Here is a 21,649-nt window from a genome sequence, read left to right on the forward strand (position 1 = left end):
TCCCAGGCGACTTGGCCAGGGGAAAGAAAGCCATGGGGTCAGCAAACTGCCAGCTCCCATCAGTAGATCTAATTATGACCGCTGACTTCAAAAAGAGGATTTAACCCAAAGCAGATTTAGCAGAGCAGTTTCCAAAGGGCAGCAGGAATCCCGGGCCTGACCTTTGAGAAAATCCTATAGGCTTCACTGCCCCGGGAACTCGGCAAGCCAGTCACGGTGGACTCCTCAGATCGCAAAGACATTCAGGGATGCCAACTTAAGTTATCAGGGTCCTAGTGGGGATGTTTAATTTAGCATAACGTGTGTCTGGAGGGGCGTGCATTGCTGGTCAGTCAGGGGATTGATCTGGGGAAAAAACACTGACAGTGGAAAATATAAAGCTCTAAAGTATAACCCGTTAAGTCAACAATAACTATTTCAAAACGTTAAGGCAGTTTGATATGTTAAGTGAGCATCAAAGGTCTCTTAGTGAAGTTTGAGGACATATCCCAGCAACGCTGATCAAAGTATTGAAAGCATCTTAAGGTATTTTTTTTTTAATTTTTACTTTAATTTTTAAAACCTTCTACCCAGCACTTTACTCAAGAGAAATGTTTGCTGTGGTTGTTTTAGTAAAATCAAACAACTCCAAAAGGGTACAGAGCTTTGGAATTGTTCCTCTAGAGTCGATGAACAAGAAGTTTGTAAATAAACACATCTGGGATAGGCTTATTGTATAATAAATACAAAAGTACTTTGTGAACTATAAAGCTCTTCGCTGTGGGTTATTATTTGAATTACTCTCACAAAACACAAAAATTAGGAAGACAAAAAGAGAAAGACACAGCCCAGGTAAGTACAGTCTTTCCATCCACACGCTTCATTTAAACCAACTCTGTAAGTGAAATGGTGCCACTTCAGACAGTTAGCTTACGTGGGAAATTGTAGAAAAGACAGGTCTGGTTCTAAACCACATAATTTACAATGTGAGCAGAAAACAATTCATTCACACAGGTATTCTTTAAAATTATTTGATTTCGGATCTTTTAAGAAGTCACTATCAAACAAATTGCTACTCCTTTACCTGACCACATTCCAACACAGAACACCTAACCAGATGGCTGTTGTAGAGATTCACAATTTACACTGCCCTCAGAACCTTGTTTGCAAGATCTGTGCTTGAGACTGAGGAGGTGGAGTTTATTCTCACTGTGTGGTTGTCCAAAACAAAGTCAAATTAGACCATCTGTTTGTTCAAATACGAAGCTGATAAACCTTAGCTTCCAGGAGCAGAAGACAGGCTTAAGCCGTAAACTGAGAGTATCGGTATGCAACACTCCAGCCATTGTTCTCTTTTCCATTTCTCCTTCCCCAAGGGATGTGCCAAGTCCAATAATAAGTAAAACTTACCAATAATTTTTAAAAATTTAACAAAAACTTGTTTCATGCTTTTATTTACTCTTCTTGTGACAGCTTTTTCTTATAAGCAAACTAATTTAGGAAAACCAGGTTTCTTTCTTGTAACTAAGTATATAATAAAGCTGGGATTAGTAAAGCTGTTCCCAAGTGGCTCTTAATTTGCAAGTCCTAAATACAGAAGCAGACACGCTCAGTAACTCAAAGCATCAGGCTTGGATGTCACTGGTTTCAAAGATTGTGGAATTCACAGACATAACCATTCAGCTGAGGAAAGAAAAAGAGAATAAACTAAAAAGAAGATGCTGAAAAAACTGGAGAGTATAGAAGAGTTAATTACAAAGCTTTTCAATTTGGAGTCTCTACATCAAACGTGGTGATCCCTGGTCTGAGAAAACTACCTGCCAGGACAGATATCCATGCTCCACATGCAGAGTTTTTGTTTTGTTTTGTTTTGGTTTGGTTCCTTTTTTTACACCGTGTTTTAAGAGTTATGCAACCCTTAGAAAGCAGGTAGTTCTAGTTGTTAAGTACTTTTACACAACCAAATATTAAGACTTTCTATAGTGGTATTAAGAATGAACAGGATTCAATTTTAAATGGTTAAGCTTCATAATTTGTCTTCCTGACTAAGTGGGTTTCAACCTCAAAGGAAAAAAAAGTAGATTATTTCCCATAGAAGGAAATCGGGAGAGAGCTTTTCAGATGTAGGTGGCTTCGCTGATCAGATATTAGCTCCCCGGAGTTTGTTTCCAGCTTTATGCTTTTATGGCTCTCACCATGCTAGCGGGAATCTGGTGTCCCACTCTGTGCACCCCCAAACATATTCATATGAACAATTCCAGGTAAAAATCTGACTCATTCAGGTCACCAACCACTCAGAAATCAGAGTTAGAATCGGGCACCTGTCTGTGGTGTCACTGGATTGGCATGTGACCCCAGGCAGGAGGGACAGAGATGAAAGGACTGGGCCATCTCAGTGTGGTGCTCATTACCTCTCCCGCTCCTGCTCCAGCAGGTTGGTGAAGTCGTCGCTCTTGTTCATGTAGTCAGTGTGTTTGTGCTTCTCGCTCTCTAACTCGTACACGGTGCGCCTGTGACACTTCTCTGCCAGCAGCAGCTGCTCTAGCATGCGCCGGTAGGTTTCTTTCTGTTTTTCCTCAAGTCTGTCCAGCTGAGTAAACAAACATGGGAAAGAGCTTAATATTTTATTTGATTTGCATATGACTCAAAATATTACATTAGTCTACTGATTTATTATCTGAAAGAGAGAACATTGAGTCTGGTGTTCTCTGCCATTTTCCCCATTCCCTCATTTTGTCTAGGCCAACTGGCTTTGTAAACTAGCCATAATAAGGCTGCGGTAACTTCTGGCCTTCTGGCCCTTTTTCTGTGGACAGATGTATGGTTCCTAAACTTGCAAGAGAACAAACTCTTTCACTATTTTAGTGAGATGACATAAAACCCTATACTTAGAAAGAAAGAGGATAACGGCCCTCCTGATCTCAGAAAAATTAAGAGCTCAGCATGTACATATACCAAACTTCTCCTGTGGGAAGTAATTACCATAATCACAATCTGTTTTTAAGACTTGCAGTTACTTGCATTTCTAGGAAATGTATAGGAAGGATCCACAGTCCGCTCTTTTCAAGTATGCTAAATAGAGGGAGGATTTCAGAACTTATAGAGAGCACATACCTCAGACTAAAGGAGATGTTATCAAATATTATTACAGGACTTTTTGTGCCTATTTCTCTGACCAGGCTATCTTTTTTTTTTATTGTTTTTTAAGTTTGTTTATTTATTCTGAGAGAGAGAGAGAACACGTGCGCATGCACGAGCAGGAGAGGGGTAGAGAGAGGGAGAGACAGAATCTCAAGCAGGCTCCCAGCTATCAGCACAGAGCCTGACCTACGGCTGGATCTTATGAACTCCCTGGGAGATCATGACCTGAGCCAAGATCCAGAGCCAGACACTTAACTGACTGAGCCACCCAGGCACCCCCAGGCTAAAAGATCTTTAAGGGGTGCCTTGATTATGTTTTTAGTCCCTAGTGTCAAGCACAGTGCCTAGAACAAAGTAAGTGTTCAGTAAATGTTTGTTAAGTTGGACCAAATCTTATAATATTGATAGTTCCCTATCCTGTTCTCCTCTTCAAACTGCAGTTCAGGGTTTCTCAACTTTAGCACTACTGACAGTTTGGGCCAAATAATTCTTTATTTTGCGTGGTTGTTTTGTGCATTGGAGAATGTGTAGCAGCATCTTTGGCCTCTGCCCCCCAGATGCCAGCAGAGCTGCCTCTAGTTGTGACAAACCTGTCCTCAGAAATCGCCAAATGTCTCTTGGAGAGCAAAACACTTCCACTGCCGCTCACCCCAAGCTGAGAATCACTGTTTTCATTGAAACAGACATATTTAAAATCCATTCTCAATCCACTATTTACTCCCTAAAACCTAATGGGGTCACTCCATGGGTGTCAGCATCTGAATTCTTTCCCTGGGTTCTCCATGTTTGTCCCTTAGTCATACGGAGGATCTAAGTTTCCCTCTACAGTTGCATGATATCTCCATTGTGAATAGATCATTTCTGGCGCCCCAGATAAAAGATACTGTCCTGATAATCCTCAGTGTTTCCGATCAGATTTTCATCCCCCCTTTGCCTAAGAGCAGGGGATCAGACAGACTGGTAGAGAAGCCCAGGTTAACTGGTGGCTGATACCATCAAATGATACATTTGATATCATCAGGGATTACCAAATGGTACTTTTGTGTGTTCTGATAGATTTATGTAATCTTATACGAGAGAGTTCCTTCATTGGAATATCTCCCTACTATAAAATATTCTCCCTCAGGAACTCTCCTATCTTTCTACAATGTGATTTTCATCATACATTATAGAATGTGTCAAGCATTTCTAAAATACCATCATCATCATCATCATCATCATCATCATCATCAATGTAGAAAGAGCAGCTCTTTCCCTTTTTGATCCTTTCTACTTATCATAGGACTCTCCTTCCTTTTGAAAGTATTTGGAAGAGCAACTTCTGCCTGTTTCTTCATACCCGCCCCCACTTCCCTAAGGAAGGAGGGGTGACTTATTTGAAACTTGTATTTGGGATAGGAAACTAGGTATAAGTAGTTCAGCCTTTTTACTCCTTATTTTTTTACTCTGCTTGCCATAAAATGGTACATCATGCTCTGAAGGCCCCAAATCTCCTTCGAGTGGTTTCTCCAGAGACTAGGAGTAAAGTAATAGAAAGCCCAGTGGTGTTTGTTCATTTATCTATTCAGACCAATACGATTACAAACTTCAACTCATCTATCCAACTCCTGCAGTTATCCCTCAATGCCTTCAAGGAACTCTTGAGGGGAAGATGGGGGCATTATTAATTGGATAGCTAAGCTATTCAGAAAGATACACATTGTAAGGGCATCTGGAGAAAAACAGCGTATTTTGATATTAAGTGTTCTAAGGCAGCCTAGGTAGAAGATAGGCCTTTGCTTTAATATGTTCTGCCCCTGTGGGCCTTTGAGATTGGTTGCTCTCAGCAGCTACAATCCTGGGGCTAGCCAACTGGAGTAGATGCTGGGGTCTCAGTGGGCAATGTTCTACTAACCTACACTAGCAGAGCTTGACCCCAGCAATGATTACATAATCACAAAGATATAGTCTTTTTGTCTCTTAATGCATTGAAAGGATGCCGAGACACTGGTGTGTGCATTGATTTTCACTGCAGACCCAGACATTAAACTGTAAAGGTAGCAAATTCCTTTTTAGTAATAAATCATTAGTGTGTGAGGATCTAGCTTTTAATTTTAAATTCCAGATGTAAGAACCAACATAGGTAGCAAAATATCAGCTGTACAAGACCTGTGTCTTGTCATTTCGTTTGGAATTACATAGAGCTCCCAGGAGAGAACTGAGGTGGGCTAACCTCTCAGGTCTATGTGGCTTGTCTAGAAGCTCGGAAGACCAGCTCCCATAACTATGGCTCTGTAGATTCATTAATCATGTATACTATGTCCATGACTTTTGGTTTTCAGGATCCAAACTGTGGCTCAACCATAGAGGAATGCTTGCTTTTATTAATGAACAGTGAAAGTGAAATGGGAACCTATTACTTTAGAAATATAGCTCCCACTTGGACAGGTGGAAGGAAAATTGAATGAGATCATCATAACACCAAAGGCCAAAATTTACTAGGGAGAGTATACCTGGAAGTCTTATTCTACTAAATCAAGTTGATGGAGAAGTTTGAGGACTTGAGATGGAGAGAAATTTCAGCATGTTTTAGACAAAAGAATCATGGTTCAGGAAGTGATTTTAGCCCTGTTATCAGCAGATAATACTAACTGGAGAAGTATTAAGGGATTTAGGAAGACAGAAATCTACTAAAGAGGAAACATGATGTCTTAAAGGCCAAACTGGACTTACACAAAAGAGAAATGGATCTAAGTGCTCTTAAAGATAGGGCTATACAGAAGGGAGATATTTTAGTCATTATTGGATAAGAATGAGTGTCCAGAGGAAGTACAGATAGGAGAGCACAGAGAACAGAGCAATGTGACACCCCCAATAGAAAAGGTACTGGGATCCAGGAAATGTTTAAGAAGCATGCTATAAAATTGCAGACAGTTCTTCATGAGATCAGTTGGGAGCCATTCTCTTGAAGGCTGCCACAGCTATTCAAAGTAGATACATAAAATATAGACAGATTTAAGAATTAAATTCTGAGAAGATCAAGGTAGAAAATTTGAAGCATTATTTGGTGAGTTTCAAGGTGCCCACTAATATTGATGGGCCCTGAGTGAACACGCTCAAGAAACATAAAGATGTAGAGTTTGGAGGAAAGATGAGACAAACAAAGGGGTATTTACATAGGACAGTAGCATAAACAGTCCAAACTTGGGATGAAGTGAAATGAGGAAAGACTCATCCTTCAGTGAGGATTATCCAACTCAAGGACATAAATGTAGGTAAGATTTGCCTTGACTAAAGTATCTTCTTGGAAGGTTCATAACTCCTTGATTTTACTTCTAGCACATAATACAGAACACAGAAGGTAATATTAGGAAAACTAATGTCTGGGTCAGAAAGCATAGGGAAAAAGAAGCAAACAAATAAAAACCACTATAAGATCCATAAAATAGTGAGAAAAAGAAGGGACCACTTGAAGAAACTAGTCAAAATGTTAACAAAAACAAGGGTCCCTGGGTGGCTAGGTTGGTAGAGTATCTGACTCTTGATTTTGGCTCAGGTCATGATCTCACAGTTTGTGAGTTTGAGCCCCACGTCAGGCTCTGCACTGACAACATGGAGCCTGCTTAGGATTCTCTCTTCCTTTCCTTCTCTGCCCTTCCTCTGCTCAGTTTCTCTCCCTCTCTCTCAAAATAAATAAATAAACATTTAAAAAACAAAACCAAAACAAAACAAAGACTCAGTTGAGTCTTCTTTTTTTAAATTTTTTTTTTTTTCAACGTTTATTTATTTTTGGGACAGAGAGAGACAGAGCATGAACGGGGGAGGGGCAGAGAGAGAGGGAGACACAGAATCGGACACAGGCTCCAGGCTCTGAGCCATCAGCCCAGAGCCTGACGCGGGGCTCGAACTCCCGGACCGCGAGATCGTGACCTGGCTGAAGTCAGACGCTTAACCGACTGCGCCACCCAGGCACCCCTCAGTTGAGTCTTCTTACTGAAGAAAAAAGAAAACAATTAAAGAAGTTTGAAACATGCAGGCGGAAAAATAGAGAACCTAAAACAAAACCTAGGTACAGAGAAGGTGACCACTGCAAATCCCTAAACTTTTGAAAAGACAGGTATGTTTTAAATGCCACTCACTGAAGGCAAGGATAGTGCATGCAAACAGATTCCTCCCCCCAACCTAGGGTTCACCGTTTCTATTATTATTTAAAAAAATTTTTTTAACGTTTATTTATTATTGAGAGACAGAGAGACACACAGTGTGAGCAGGGGAGGGATAGAGAGAGGGGGAGACACAGAATCTGAAATAGGCTCCAGGCTCTGAGATGTCAGCACAGAGCCCGACGCAGGGCTCAAACTCACAGACTGTGAGATCATGACCAGAGCCGAAGTCGGTCACCCAACCAACTGAGCCACCCAGGCGCCCCTAGTTTCTATTATTACTAACCTTTGATGGTAACGGGCTCTGTCTGATGTGGACAACTGCCCCAGACTGACCAGAATCCTGTTGTAATTACAGATTTTCTCTGCCTATCTTTCTTCCCTTAGACATCCCCTAAGTCTCTACTTCAGTCTTGCTAAGGGTAACATGGGCCTGCATTATGCTGAGTCATTTTGCTTGAGATAAATTGACCATGGAACTGAGGATTTTCTTGCATTTTTTAAATTTATGAGTGTGAGGTTGGTATTATGATAAATGCATGTGTTCTAATAAGTCTTTGGACACTTTGATAAAAGGGGAATAGGGGGAATTTAGGGCATATTAATTAAACTTTGAAAATGCATAAGACTAAGATCCCTCAAGCTAAGCAGAATAAGAATTTGGGAAGGAAAGAAACTGAAACCTTGATTTCTTTGGAATTTTGCTGAAGAATTATGAATTTTGATATCCTGGACTTTAATTCACAAAGAAGCTCAGGGAGATTTAATATTTGCTGCTTAATTTCTCCCCAGATATTTGGCAAATGAGAGGGATCCACCACATGGGGTTCATTGTTTAACCTCTGATAAATTCCATTGAATAACCTAGCTGGGCCTAATCTGGCATGCAAATTAAAATGAGCAGTGGGTTTTTGGCTTGAGGTGCAGGATAGCTTCTAAGAAGAGCTAGACTATCTGCTCATAGTCCTAGGAGGCTAACAGAACAGTGATTGTATTGGTATCCTTGCCTCATGAAGTTGGAAGAAGGACTCCTGCTCCTTGATAATGACAACTTGATTGTTAAGTTCAAAAGGTTAAGAGTCCCAAAATGTGTAGATACAAGATAAATCTTTTCTCTTTCTAGCATTCTATTTCTCCTACAAAGCAGGACTTCACCATTTTGTCAGCATTGGGAAAAGTAGTTCCTGTCCTTCTCTCTACCTCCTTACTCCTCTCTAAGGGAGGAAAAACTCTTCCAACTGTGAGTTGAGGGGAGAAAGAAGTCAAAAAGCATGCCCAACTTAGTTCTAAAAGGACCACCCACAGGGTGGGTATGTTCTTCTCCACAACTCTGTCCATGAGATAGGAACACTTGGGTTAGGCCTACTTTCTGAAGGTAGGTCAGAAATTCTTCTCTTTGTGTACTTTCCATATAACTCAGTGGATTAGAGGCATTGATTTTGGGTAAGTGTATGAGATTTGCAGATCTATCTCTCCTTTGAGGTGTCATCCCGAGCTCTAACTTGAGGGAAAAGAATTAGGAAACCTAAATGATATAATTTATCCAAACTGAGTTCTCCAATCCGGTGGTTATCATAATAATATTTAATGAATATTTTGACTTCATTATATCTTTCCTCCTCAAACCCCTCCAAGTTTGGAACTAGTTAAAGGTGTAAGCAAGTATCATGCCAGCAAATATCATCCCAGCAAATGTTAATGGTTAGTATTTGTTGAGTACCTGGTATGTACCAGACACTGTGTTAAAAGTTTTACAGGCATTGCTTCATGTAATCCTCACGACAACTCTGAGATATGCACTCTTGTTACTCCCACCTGACAGATACGGTAATAAGCTTAGAGAGCTGAAGTGACCCACCCAAAGCCTAGTGCAGCTAATAACCATGGCTCTCAAACATGAAAGTGGATCCAGCCAGTTGACTGCATTCCGTCATAAATCATCTCTTAATATTTTAGGCAAAGATGAAAACAAGAGCTCTGGCTTATCCTTGTTGCAGAAATTAGATAATTATGGGACCATCAACCTGTTGTAAATACTGTGTAAGCAGATTGCATCTGAGATCTGTCAAACTGAGCTGCTACAAACACTTGACATAAGATAAAAGTTAAATTATGATCAGTTGCTTCAGACTTTTAATTTCTGTGTTCTTTTTTTCATTTATGATACTAATTTTACATCTATGAATTTTTTTACATGAATTCTGAAGAGTTAATATGGCTAGATCCAGCATCCATTTCCATAATTCAGCCTCTAACTTCTACTACAATGTGGGAATACTTTTAACATGTAGTATCATAGGAAATTAATAACAATAGTAAATAGTTCCTAACACAATATTATATAAAAATGATTAAATACAGCCTTCTTAGGTTTCCTTTCATCTTAAAGAATTACCCTAAGCATTCCATTGGGATTTTGCCTCAACCATTGTATGCCTCAACTCACATGAGACCATTTAATTATGATAGTCTATAAGATACTAAAACACAGTACCTTTATAAATATCAATAATAAAATATCCATCAACATAATATCAAGAATCAATTTAATTTTCTTTTACCAGTTTGATAACGATCTTCACAACTCTATGCCAAAACTGAGAAGCACTTCAAATTTTTGCACACATCACCTCTGAAAGCAATGAAAGAATAACAGGCTGCAAGAGCCTGTAACTAGCATAATCACATGAGAAATATATTTTAGGCTTTAAGTATATTTAAGGAAATGCTTCCAAAATTCTTATCATCAAAATGTATCCACTATAATTCATGAGTTATGTAATTACACTTTACTTCAATATTAGTGTGTCATAAAAATTTCACCTTTGAAAGAAAATGTTAGAGCTTGTAAAATGGAAGAATGTGAAGCTATCACTCTGAGGTACCCTTCTATAGGGGGACTTGTTGATGTTGTATTTTTACCTCTGAAATTGGTTTCTCATAGACATCTTCTCCTATAGATTTCTCCTGGGCTAGGATGGCGTCTCGGTGCAGGACTCGGAGCACTTTCTCTGGTTCTGCAGACCCGTAATGAGCCTCCAGAACCTCAGGCTTGGTTTTCTCCGTCTTCAGCATATGGATCACATCTTCCCTGGCCTGTGGGTAGAGTGCAGCAAGGTCAGACAGTCGACAACATAAATCACATGCCAGACTCACAAAATCAACACAAAGCTTATTGAACACATCCCCATCTCTTCGGGGCTATTGGCAAATTCACTGGGTATTTTGTTCTTATTTTTTATCAAAAGCAGATTGGCAAGCAGATACTCTGCTTCAGGTTGCTAGGAAGCAGACAAGCAGAAAAAGGGTTTGCGCTAATATTAACTACACAAAAATTGCTTTATCTAAGTAGAAAAGATTCTGAGTGCTTTTGAATCAAGGGCACCTGGGATACTTATCCCATTTCAGTGCACATGAGGTCAAGGACAATTTGAAATTTTCTAGTTTTCTATGTATACTCTCAATGAAGAATTCAAATCTGGTTTGAAATAGCACCCTGCTCTCCCCATTCTAGTTATAACTCTGTGTGTAATTAACAAAAACAGCCTTTATTAGTGATGTCCTGTTTCCCGTCAGGTGATTCATTTTGCGCAGAAACACATGGTTCAGAATTCACTTGATGCTGGGCTGAGCTTTTCAATTTAATATATTCACACCAAAGGTGATATTTAACTCCTCTAACATCCAGACAGCCAATCACATGAGTCAGATTGGTGGGGTCAAGGTTGTTCTTTGGGTTTCTCAGCAAAACTTCAGCACTTTGTTAAGCTCCTGAGAAAACCAGATGATTATAGGTTTTATATCATATTTACTCTGGAACTCATTACATAATGCAAATACCTCTGGATATATTTTCTACTGGTTAATAGTGATGAATTTTCTAGTTATGATGCAGATGGCATTTGCTAAATGGACTCCCATCTGGTCATATACTTGTTTTTCCAGTAATGGTGATGGGTATAAAGTATCCTGACTTCATGCCAACTTCTACCAAAGAACAATCTGGTTGGCAAGAGTTTCAGTCTGTGGCAATAGAATAGAGTTTTCTCCTGTGTTACACTAACTATGCGTTTGAAATTATAACCTGGCTCATTATCATAGTATTCTAAACAACAGAGCTAACTAGTCAGTTCTGGGACAGGACCATTATAAAGTTTGGTCTTTCTTGAGGTTTCTCACTTTTATTGCCTTTTCATAGTCTCCAAATTAATCTAATTCCAGATGGCTAAAGACTAATTTATTACAGAAACGTCAATAGACTGGAATTTGCAGATTTTTCCCAAGTTGTCTTTGCCACATTTACATGTGCTCATTTCAACACACAAAAAAAAATGGAAAATATTAATTTTGAAGAAACTGGTAGTTCAGAATTCACGAGAAAGTTAAAGTTAGAAAATAATTTAATGGAAAGGCAATGTGTTTCCGTGCGGAGTGAAAGGACATAAGCATAGATGCAGTCAGGGTATCCTGTACAGGCTCTCTGTGCAGTTTAGAAAAAAGTGCCCACTCACTCCAGGACATACAGCCCTGAGTCAGAGTGCAGCTTACCTAGCAAGGAAAGAGAGTGCTGTATGTCAACCTCTATCTATCCCTTCTGCCAGGCACTCTTATACAAGGCATAACTCCATATAGATGGTGGCAGACTGAAGGAGCATAAGGTCTGTCATTGGTTATTGGTTTTCAGGCAGATAATATAAATAAGGAATTTTTAGAAATGTAAATAGGTAGCTATTTCAGTTCAAAAGTTGAAGCTATGTGGTTTAAAAATATGTAAATATTGTTAGTATCTGTCTTCTGGAACAAATCTTAATTCTCTTAGAAGAAAACAGTTTCTTTTGTTCCAACTGATATGAAACACCTTTTTCTTCTTTCTGTAAAATGTGCTTATGCTTGAGTTGTATTAACTGTGATATGCTGGAGCGCCTGAGTGGCTCAGTTGGTTGGGCAACTGACTTCAGCTCAGGTCATGAACTCACGGTTCGTGGGTTCAAGCCCCATGTCGGGCTCTGTGCTGACAGCTTGGAGCCTGGAGCCTATTTCAGATTCTGTGTCTCCCTCTCTCTCTGCCCCTCCCCCACCAATGGGCCCTCTTTCTCTCTCTCTCTCTCCCTCTCTCTCCCTCTATCAAAATAAATAAACATTTTTTAAAAATTGTGATATGCTACATTACATATACCACACATTTCATTCTTAGTTTAATTACCCTAGGCACTAATTACTAAAGAAAAAGAGGTTATGGTGATATAACACTGTGAATTGTATATTTAAAACCACACTATTCATCATGAACTTACTAAAAGCTTTTTAATTGCTATAATAATCCTGGAAGGAATACAAATGTTGCCTTTAAATTACTGCTACTTAAAGTAGTTTAATATAGTAATCAATCATTATTATTGCAGTGTCTGTTTAATCAATGGATTAATTAAATATCTATGTAATCACAATAAATTTTTAACTACTTTAAATATGATTCAATCTATGTAAATAATATTCTACATTTTGGGGATAAAACCACTTTATATCTCCATTTTGAGAAACTTCTTAATTTTTGTATAAAAGAATAAAAATTCAAAATGTAAGAAAGTTCCTGTCCTTAAACATTAACTGTTTTCACACAAAAGGTTTATCAGAAGCAAGTAGTTAAATTCTTAGGGTGCTGCAGTGGTGCTAAATAGACCACTGTATTCAAATATATGTAAAAGGACCCAGAGGGAAGAAAACTTTGAAGAGGACTCTAGACAAAAGAAAAAAGAAAGGAGGGGGGGGGGGAAGAGGAGGAAGAGACTACATAAAATTGTTCAATTTATTTAGTCCTGATGATGAAGGAGAATAAATACGAGATTAGGGTATAAAAACAGACATAGAGGGGACACAGTCTTCTATTCCATCCTACATGTTCCTCTCTGTGATAAAGGAAGTATATGGAAGCCAAGAACAAAGATGTCCCTGCAGAACTGAAACTGTACTAGATGGAGCAAGAAGTTGTCTCAACTGGCTGCATAAGGAACTGATTAAAAACATGTGGGGGCAGCAAAGAGCTACTCTACCAACAGGTAAGTGTGTGTGATTCATTTTATAAAGTCAACAGAGGGTATCTGGGTTTTTCTGGGAGAGGGGGATATGAGGGTGGGGTGGACGCAGAATAAGACACAGGGCAGGTGGAGACACAACAGGTGGCATATTTCCAAAAATGGGTTAAATCCAATCATTCATTCAATAAATATTTGTGCACATTTACTTTGAGCAATGCATTGTGTTCAGTAGTTGGAAATATAATCCTCAGAGATTAAAGTCTGGAAGGATATGAACAAATAATTGAAAGCATTGACATGATAAGCCTTAGAATGGAGGAGATACAGGGGGCTAAGGATTTCATCTAAAAATACACTTGACTTGGATATAAGCGAAGGAAAAGTCTTCATAGAGGAAGTGACCCAAAAAACTCACAATGAGTACTTGAGCCCAGAAAATAGGGGAGTTAGGGTAAGAGTGCTCTTGGCCAAGGAAAAACTGTAGGCAAAAGCCAAACAGATGTAGATGCATGGGCTGGAACAACCTAAGTCCAGAGTGATAAATAATGGACAACTCATGAAAAGCCTTATAAACCAGGTAGAGTTTGCATTCTCTCATGGAATAGCAAGAAGCCTTAGAATTTTTAAGCAGCAAGACAGTGACATGGTCAGGTGTGTGTGCCGGAAGGATCATTCATCTTGTTAAAGGTGTTAAAAAGGAACAAATTCCAAATCAACAGGTATATTGGTGCAGCCCAGGATATGTGATTTAAAATATCTCTGTAAAACCCACAGTTAAAACCATACTCAATGGTGAAAAACTGAGAAATTTTCTTCTAAGATCAGAACAAGACAAGGATGTCCACTTTCACTTCTTTTATTCAACATAGTACTGGAAGTCTTTACCACAGCAATCAGACAAGAAAAAGAAATAAAATGCATTTAAATTGGTAAGGAAGAAGTAAAACTTTCACTATTTGTAGATAACATATTATGGATAGGAAACTCTAAAGACTTGACAAAAAAACTACTAGAATGGATAAATGAATTCAGTAAGGTCACAGGAGACAAAATCAATATAGAGAAATTTGTTGCATTTCTATTTACTAATAATGAAGTAGCAGAAAGAGAAATTAAAAAATAATCTCATTTATAATTGCACCGAAAAAAAAAGACTTAGGCGTAAACTTAACCAAGGAAATGAAAGACTTGTACTCTGACAACTATAAAACACCAATGAAAGAAACTGAAGATGACCCAAACAATGGAAAGATATTCCATGCTCATGGACTGGAACAACAAATGTTGTTAAAATGTCCATACTACCCAAAGCAATCTACAGATTTAATGCAATCCCTATCAAAATACCAACAGCATTTTTCACAGAACTAGAACAAATGATTCTAAAATTTGTATGGAACCACGAAAGACCCAGAATAGCTAAAGCAATCTTGAAAAGGAAGAAGAAAACTGGAAGTATCACAAACCCAGATTTCAAGATAGGCTACAAAGCTGTAGTAATCAAAACAGCATTGTATTGGCACAAAAATGGACACATAGATCAATGGAACAGAGTAGAGAATCCAGAAATAAACCCACACTTATATTGCCAATTAATCTATGACAAAGAAGGCAAGAATATGCAATGGGAAAAAGACAGTATTTTTAAAAAATGGTGTTGGGAAAACTGGACAGCCATATGCAAAAAAATGAGAATAGACCACTTTCTTATACCATATACAAAAATCAACCCAAAATGGATTAAAGATCTAAACCTGAAACCTGAAACCATAAAAATCCTAGGATGGCACAGGCAGGAATTTCTCTGACATCGGCCATAACAACATCTTTCTAGGTATGTCTCTTGAAGCAAGGGAAACAAAAGCAAATATAAACTTTTGGGACTTCATCAAAATTAAAAGCTTCTGCATGGTGAAGGAAACAATCAATAAAACTAAAAGGCAACCTACTGGGGGAAGATATTTGCAAATGATATATCCAATAAAGGGCTAGTATCCAAAATATACAAAGAACTGATACAACTCAATACCCCCCAAAAACAAACAATCCAATTAAAAAATAGGCAGAAGACATGAACGGACATTTCTCCAAAGAAAACATCCAGATGGCCAATAGTTACATGAAAAGATGCTCAATGTCATCTATCATCAGGGAAATACAAATCAAAATCACAATGAGATATCACCTCACACCAGCCAGAATGGCATATATATATATACACATACACACACAATGGAAAATTATTCAGCCATAAAAAAGAATGAAATTGGGGCGCCTGGGTGGCGCAGTCGGTTAAGCGTCCGACTTCAGCCAGGTCACGATCTCACGGTCCGTGAGTTCGAGCCCCGCGTCGGGCTCTGGGCTGATGGCTCAGAGCCTGGAGCCTGTTTCCGATTCTGTGTCTCCCTCTCTCTCTGCCCCTCCCCCGTTCATGCTCTGTCTCTCTCTGTCCCAAAAATAAATAAACGTTGAAAAAAAAAAAAAATTTAAAAAAGAATGAAATCTTGGCATTTGCAACAATATGGATGGATCTAGAGAGTATAATGCTAAGTGAAATAAATCAGAGAAAGACAAATACCATATGATTTCACTCATATGTGGAATGTAAGAAAAAAAAATGAACAAAGGGAAAAAGAGATAAACTAAAGAGAGACACTTAAGTATAGAGAACTGATGGCTACCTGAGGGGAGGTGTGTAGTGGGATGGATAAAATAGGTGAAGGGGATTTAAGAGTACACTTATCTTCGTAAGCACTGAATAATGTATAGAATGATTGAATCACTGTATTGTACACTTGAAACGAATATAACACTATACATCAGTTACACTGGAATAAAATAAAATATCTCTACAAGTGATTTTATTTTTTTTAATGTTTATTTATTGTTGAGAGAGAGAGAGTGTGAGCAGGGAAGGGGCAGAGAGAGAGGCGGGCAGAGAGAGAGGTGGACAGAGGATCTGAAGGGGACTCTGTGCTGACAGCAGTGAGCCCAATGTGGGGCTCAAACTCACGAACGGTGAGATCATGACCTGAGCCAAAGTCAGAAGCTCAACCTACTGAGCCACCCAGCGCCCCTCTCTCCAGGTGACTTTAATGTTTTTGTTTGTTTGTTTTGTTTTTTTTTTTACGTTTATTTTTGAGACAGAGAGAGACAGAGCATGAACGGGGGAGGGGCAGACAGAGAGGGAGACACGAATCGGAAGCAGGCTCCAGGCTCTGAGCCATCAGCCCAGAGCCTGACGCGGGGCTCGAACTCACGGACCGCGAGATCGTGACCTGGCTGAAGTCGGACGCTTAACCACTGCGCCACCCAGGTGCCCCTCTATTTCTATTTCTATGTCTATGGAAGAACACCAGAACATCAATGTTCCTAAACACTCTTGCTTCTCTGTATTATTTAGTTAACTACCTAAATATGGTCCTATGCCTCAGTAAGACAAGGAACTCTAGAAAAGATGGTCCTGGAAGACAAATGCATGCCCATCCTGTTAATGCTTTCCTATTCTGGGAACTCAATTCAATGTTCTGTATCTATTTAAATAAGGCAATTTATTAGTTTACTGCCTATTTCTTTTTTAGTCTGTGAGCTGCTTTGAGGACAAAGACATGTCTTCAGTGTCTACTAAGAGTGCCTGCTCATGTGATAAGAATTCAGTAAATATTTGTTCAAATAAGTAAAGTAAAATTAAATGATGTGAAGTCAAAGAGGCATAAACTGGCACTGAAAATCTCAGAACAACCTTAACTACTTAGTCTTGTTTAAAAGATCTAAACAATTACATTTTGTGAATTTCTACTCTTTCATCTGACATTTTTGTCTACAATTTAGGAGTCATTTTGTTCTTAAGTTTATTCCAAAAGGAAAATATGTAAACGGAATAAGGAACAACAGTACATTCTACCAGAATGTTGCAACAGGAAATGGACTATCTTTAAATCTCATACAAATTGAATTATACTATTTACTCTTATTAGGTATAAGCTATAAATATAGTGGAAGAAAAAATGCTACATAGTTTATGATATTAGCTATTACTACCGAAATTAAATCCATTTTCTCTCCTGAATTTTAGAAAGCAAAGTGAACATGATTAGTAACATAACAACATACAAGGAGAAAATTCAAACATGGTTAGTTTAAATGGCCATTGGGACTAAAAGTGTATCTTTTGGTTTCTCTGGAGAAATTTCTTTCCATAAATATATGGTCAATAGTGCCTAAAAGTCTCTATACTTATGTTTATGAAAGATCACTCCTTTCTAGCACTTTAGACTGAATATCATCCAAAAGAAAGATTTCATTAAAATGTTAAAAGCAGATGCTATTTTCATGTTAAAACTTGCTATTATTATCAATATAATAGCTTGAACCTTTTAAAGGAAAATCCCAAAGATGCTTTTTCAGAAATAAAAAAAAATGCATCCTAAAATGCAGTGGGGAATTCAAAGGATCCCAAAGAACCAAAACAATCTTGAAGAAGAATTATGTTGGGGGTTTTAGGCTTTCTGATTTCAAATTTACTAGAAAGCTACAGTAATCAAACAGTGTAGTACTAGCATAAATACAGACATCTACACCAGTGGGATGGAATAGAGAACACAAAAATAAATCCTCACACGTATGATCAAATGATCTTCAGTAAGAATGCCAATACCATTCAATGGGGAAAAGGACAGTTTTTTTCAACAAATGATGTTGGGAAAACTGAATATTCACATGCAAAAGAATGAAGTCCGGCCATTATCTTTCACCATATGCAAAAATCAACCCCAAGTGATCAAAGATAAAATGGAAGAGCTGAAACTTTTGGAAGAAACTGTAGGGGAAAAACTTCATGATATTGGATTTCGCATTGATTACTTATATGTGACACCAAAGGCATGGCAACAGAAGAAAAAGTAGATCAATTAAACTACAACAAAATTTAAAATTTTGGTGTCAAAGAACACAATCAACAGAGTGAAAAGCAACTCAGAATGGGATAAAGTATTTGCAAATCATATATCAATTATCTGTTAAGAGATTGACATCCAGAATATGCAAAGAATGCCTACCACTCAATGACAAAAACAAAAAAACAAAAAACAAAAAAAAAACCTAACAGCCTGATTAAAAAATGGACAAGGGACTTAAATAGAGATCTCTCTGAGTATGATATTCAAATAGCCACCAAGCACATGAAAAAATGATCAGTTGTTACTAGTCATTAGGGAAATGCAAATCAAAACCACAGTCAGAGACCACTTTTTACCAGTTAGGATGGCTATCATAAAAGACAAAACAAAACAGGAAATAACTAATATTGGCAAGGATGTGGAAGAAAATGTAAACTATTGTGCACTGCTGATGAAAATGTAAAATATATACCACTATAGAAAACAGTATGGTGGTACCTGAACAAACTAAAAGTACATTATCATATGACCCAGCAATTCCATTTCTGGGTACATACCCAAAAGAATTGAAAGCAGGGACACTCATGTTCATAGCAGCATTATTGGAAATACCCAAAAGGTAGAAACAGCCCATTGATGGATTAAAGGATAAATAAAATGTGGTATATATACACAATGCAAATATTATTTGACCTTTAAAAGGAAGGAAATCCTGACACATGCTACAACATGGAAGAAACTTGAGGATGTTATACAAACCAGTCACAAAAGGACAAATGCTATATGATTCCACTTATATGAATAGTCAAATTCATAGAGATAGAACAATGGTGCTTATCGAGGGCAGAGAGGAAAGGAAGACAGAGACTTGTTTAATGAGCACAGAGTTTCAGGGGTGCCTGGGTGGCTCTGTCAGTTGAGCATTCGACTTCAGCTCAGGTCATAATCTCTTGGTTCGTGGGTTTGAGACCCATGTCAGGCTCTGTGCTGACAGCTCAGAGCCTGGAGCCTGCTTCGGATTCTGTGTCTCCTTCTCTCTGCCCCTCTCCCACTCAAGTCTGTCTTTCTCTGTCTCTCAAAAACAGAAATAAATGTAAAATAAAAAAGTTTTTTTTAATGGATACAGGGTTTCAGGTTTGGAAGATGCAAAAAGTTCTGGAGATGGATGGTGATGATGTACAACAAAGTGAATACATTTAATGCCAAAGAACTGTACACTTAAAAATTGTTAAAATGGTACATTTTACATTATGTATATTTTACCACATTGAAAAAAAATTAAGAGTACCTTGTTTGCCTCCAAAATAATTCAAATAAGAAAAATCATTCCCAATCCTTTAGAGATTAACACTTTAAGAAAAAAAAAGTAAAATTCCATGCAATAAATTATAAAAATTCAGTCATATTTTCCTTATGATTAGTTAGCTGAATGTCAGAGTCATCCATGGATTTAAATACATTTTCACTACTTATGTGGTTTTCTTCTTTTTTCTTTTTACACACATTGGGATATTAATAGTACAACAGCTGCTGTGTCCCAGATTAGAAATTAGATAAGGTCACAGGTTCCCCCATGAAGTGCTGTGATGCTACAGTGTATAATTTCTTAAATTCCAAAACACTACAAGCTTTTTGTTAAGTGTTAATAAAGACTCCAGCAAAGCCTTTAAATTGCCCACCCCTGTATGTAATCAGTCCAGCAGATAGAGTCCAGCTTTCCGTGAGCAAGTTGAAAAGCTGAATTCCTTAAACTATGGAATAAGCCTTTGCTAAGGCATAATTAGATGATTATTTTCTCACTGTGGTTGTTTATCTAGCTCCATAAATTTAATCCCCTCAACAAAAACCAGCTAGATGAGACCCAGGGCAGTAAAGCATCTATAATAGATCTGGTACCAGACATCTTTGTATAGATATCTCTGGTACAATTTTGCTTATTAAGTTACATTTTCTTCACCTCTTTACTTTTTTCTATGATTGTCACCTTTTTAGATTATCTCCAAAAGTTATTTTTCAAGCATGAGCAAAATCTTGCAATATAATCCTGTTTGGAGGACTGACTGGCAGGGTGGCCTTGCCATAGGGCTATTTGCATGAGGAACTGAGGCTCCTCCTGGGAAAGAACTCATCCCAAGGGAGGAAGGGCACCATTTTGGTTGAAGGACAATAAAGCAGGGTCAGAGGGGAAGGGTGAGTCTGAGTGCAGCATGGTGTCTGTCACTCAGACTCTCCTCCAGCCCACCTCCCTGAAGCCATGCCTGAGTCTCAGGGTGAGGGACTGCCATAAAAGACCTAAATAAAACTAAGAGGAATTGGTAAATTAGAATTCAAGACACCGTGCTTCAGTAGTAAAAGGGGAGGGGAGGCAGGAAAGAGCAGCCTTCTATTTATCTAGCATTATGCTCTCAGTGTAGATACCAGTCTGAGCGGCCTCCAAGTAGTCATCAGCTGATATAAACAGAAGAGACAACAGTGTGGGCTATGCTTTCAGCAGGCACTTACAGGGGCGGCCATCATTACCACAGTGGGTTGGAGTAGGAACAAGGGCAAAATGGCAAATGCCAAATGGTAGCCCAGAGGAGTGTGCAGAACATGTGTGGGTCATCCTCTGAGGACTGCTAGCATATTATGGGAGGAACCTAAGGGGGGCCCGGCATTCCCACAGAGCAGGTGGGGGTAGAGGCCGGAGAGGGAGAAGATAGCTTAGTTTCTTTGATCTTATTTTTATCCTGTGACTGCTGAGGGCTGGGAAATATAAGTAAGATTTTTTTCAAAAGAGGAAATATTTCAATCCAACAAGATAAGACTACATCATTGAGTTCCTTCAGATTTGGTATGTTTTTTATATATATTCATTTCAGCCTCTGATTTTAATGAATTCTATGTTTATAACACATATTTGACCAACTTAGAAAAACTAGAGTTTAAATTTTAAACAAAAAAACAAGAAAATCTCAGCCATTATTAACCTACAGGGAATATCACACTGGGGATAAGTAATCGAGAGTTAGTACTTTAAACATTAGAGTTTTTTTTTTTTTTTTTTTTTTTTTAAGGGCTTGGGAATAGGAGCATCCTCAAATGAATTATAAAGTCTCTCTCCTCTTAAAAGGAATATAATGTATGTAAGTTACCGTCTTTTCAAGAACTCGGGGTGGTCATTCTGAGTATCAATTGTTCTGGTGCACTGAAGATGTATATTCTTACGTGGTTCTTCAAAACACTTGTTTTTCATCTTTAAACAAGTTCTTGATGTAAACTGAGCACTAGTTTTATGCTTATTTTTTACTACAACTCAAGCAATGTAATTGAAAGAGCATGTGCTTGGGGATCTCAAGATAGAAATGTGCGTTATCACTACTACTGCTAGTGTGACTTTAAGTAAGTTAGCTTCTCTGAACTCAATTTCTTCTCCCATAAAATGGCCATAGCAGTAGCTACCTCACAGATACTA

The 21,649-nt window shown here is 38.2% G+C and overlaps 1 protein-coding gene across 2 annotated transcripts in view; it reads right to left on the bottom strand.

Moving 5' to 3' along the window:
• The window catches only part of FILIP1 (filamin A interacting protein 1), a 188,674-nt gene that overhangs the window by 59,413 nt on the left and 107,612 nt on the right, over positions 1-21,649 (bottom strand). For both annotated transcript variants that reach the window (XM_045498800.1, XM_045498801.1), the window contains exons 3-4: positions 10,185-10,358; positions 2,391-2,569 (exon numbers count right to left, since the gene is read on the bottom strand). In XM_045498800.1, coding sequence (XP_045354756.1) covers positions 2,391-2,569; positions 10,185-10,358 — 353 coding nt within the window. The remainder of the gene's footprint in view (positions 1-2,390; positions 2,570-10,184; positions 10,359-21,649) is intronic.

The sequence above is a fragment of the Leopardus geoffroyi genome, chromosome B2 (genome assembly GCF_018350155.1).
Source record: "Leopardus geoffroyi isolate Oge1 chromosome B2, O.geoffroyi_Oge1_pat1.0, whole genome shotgun sequence".
NCBI lineage: Eukaryota > Metazoa > Chordata > Mammalia > Carnivora > Felidae > Leopardus > Leopardus geoffroyi.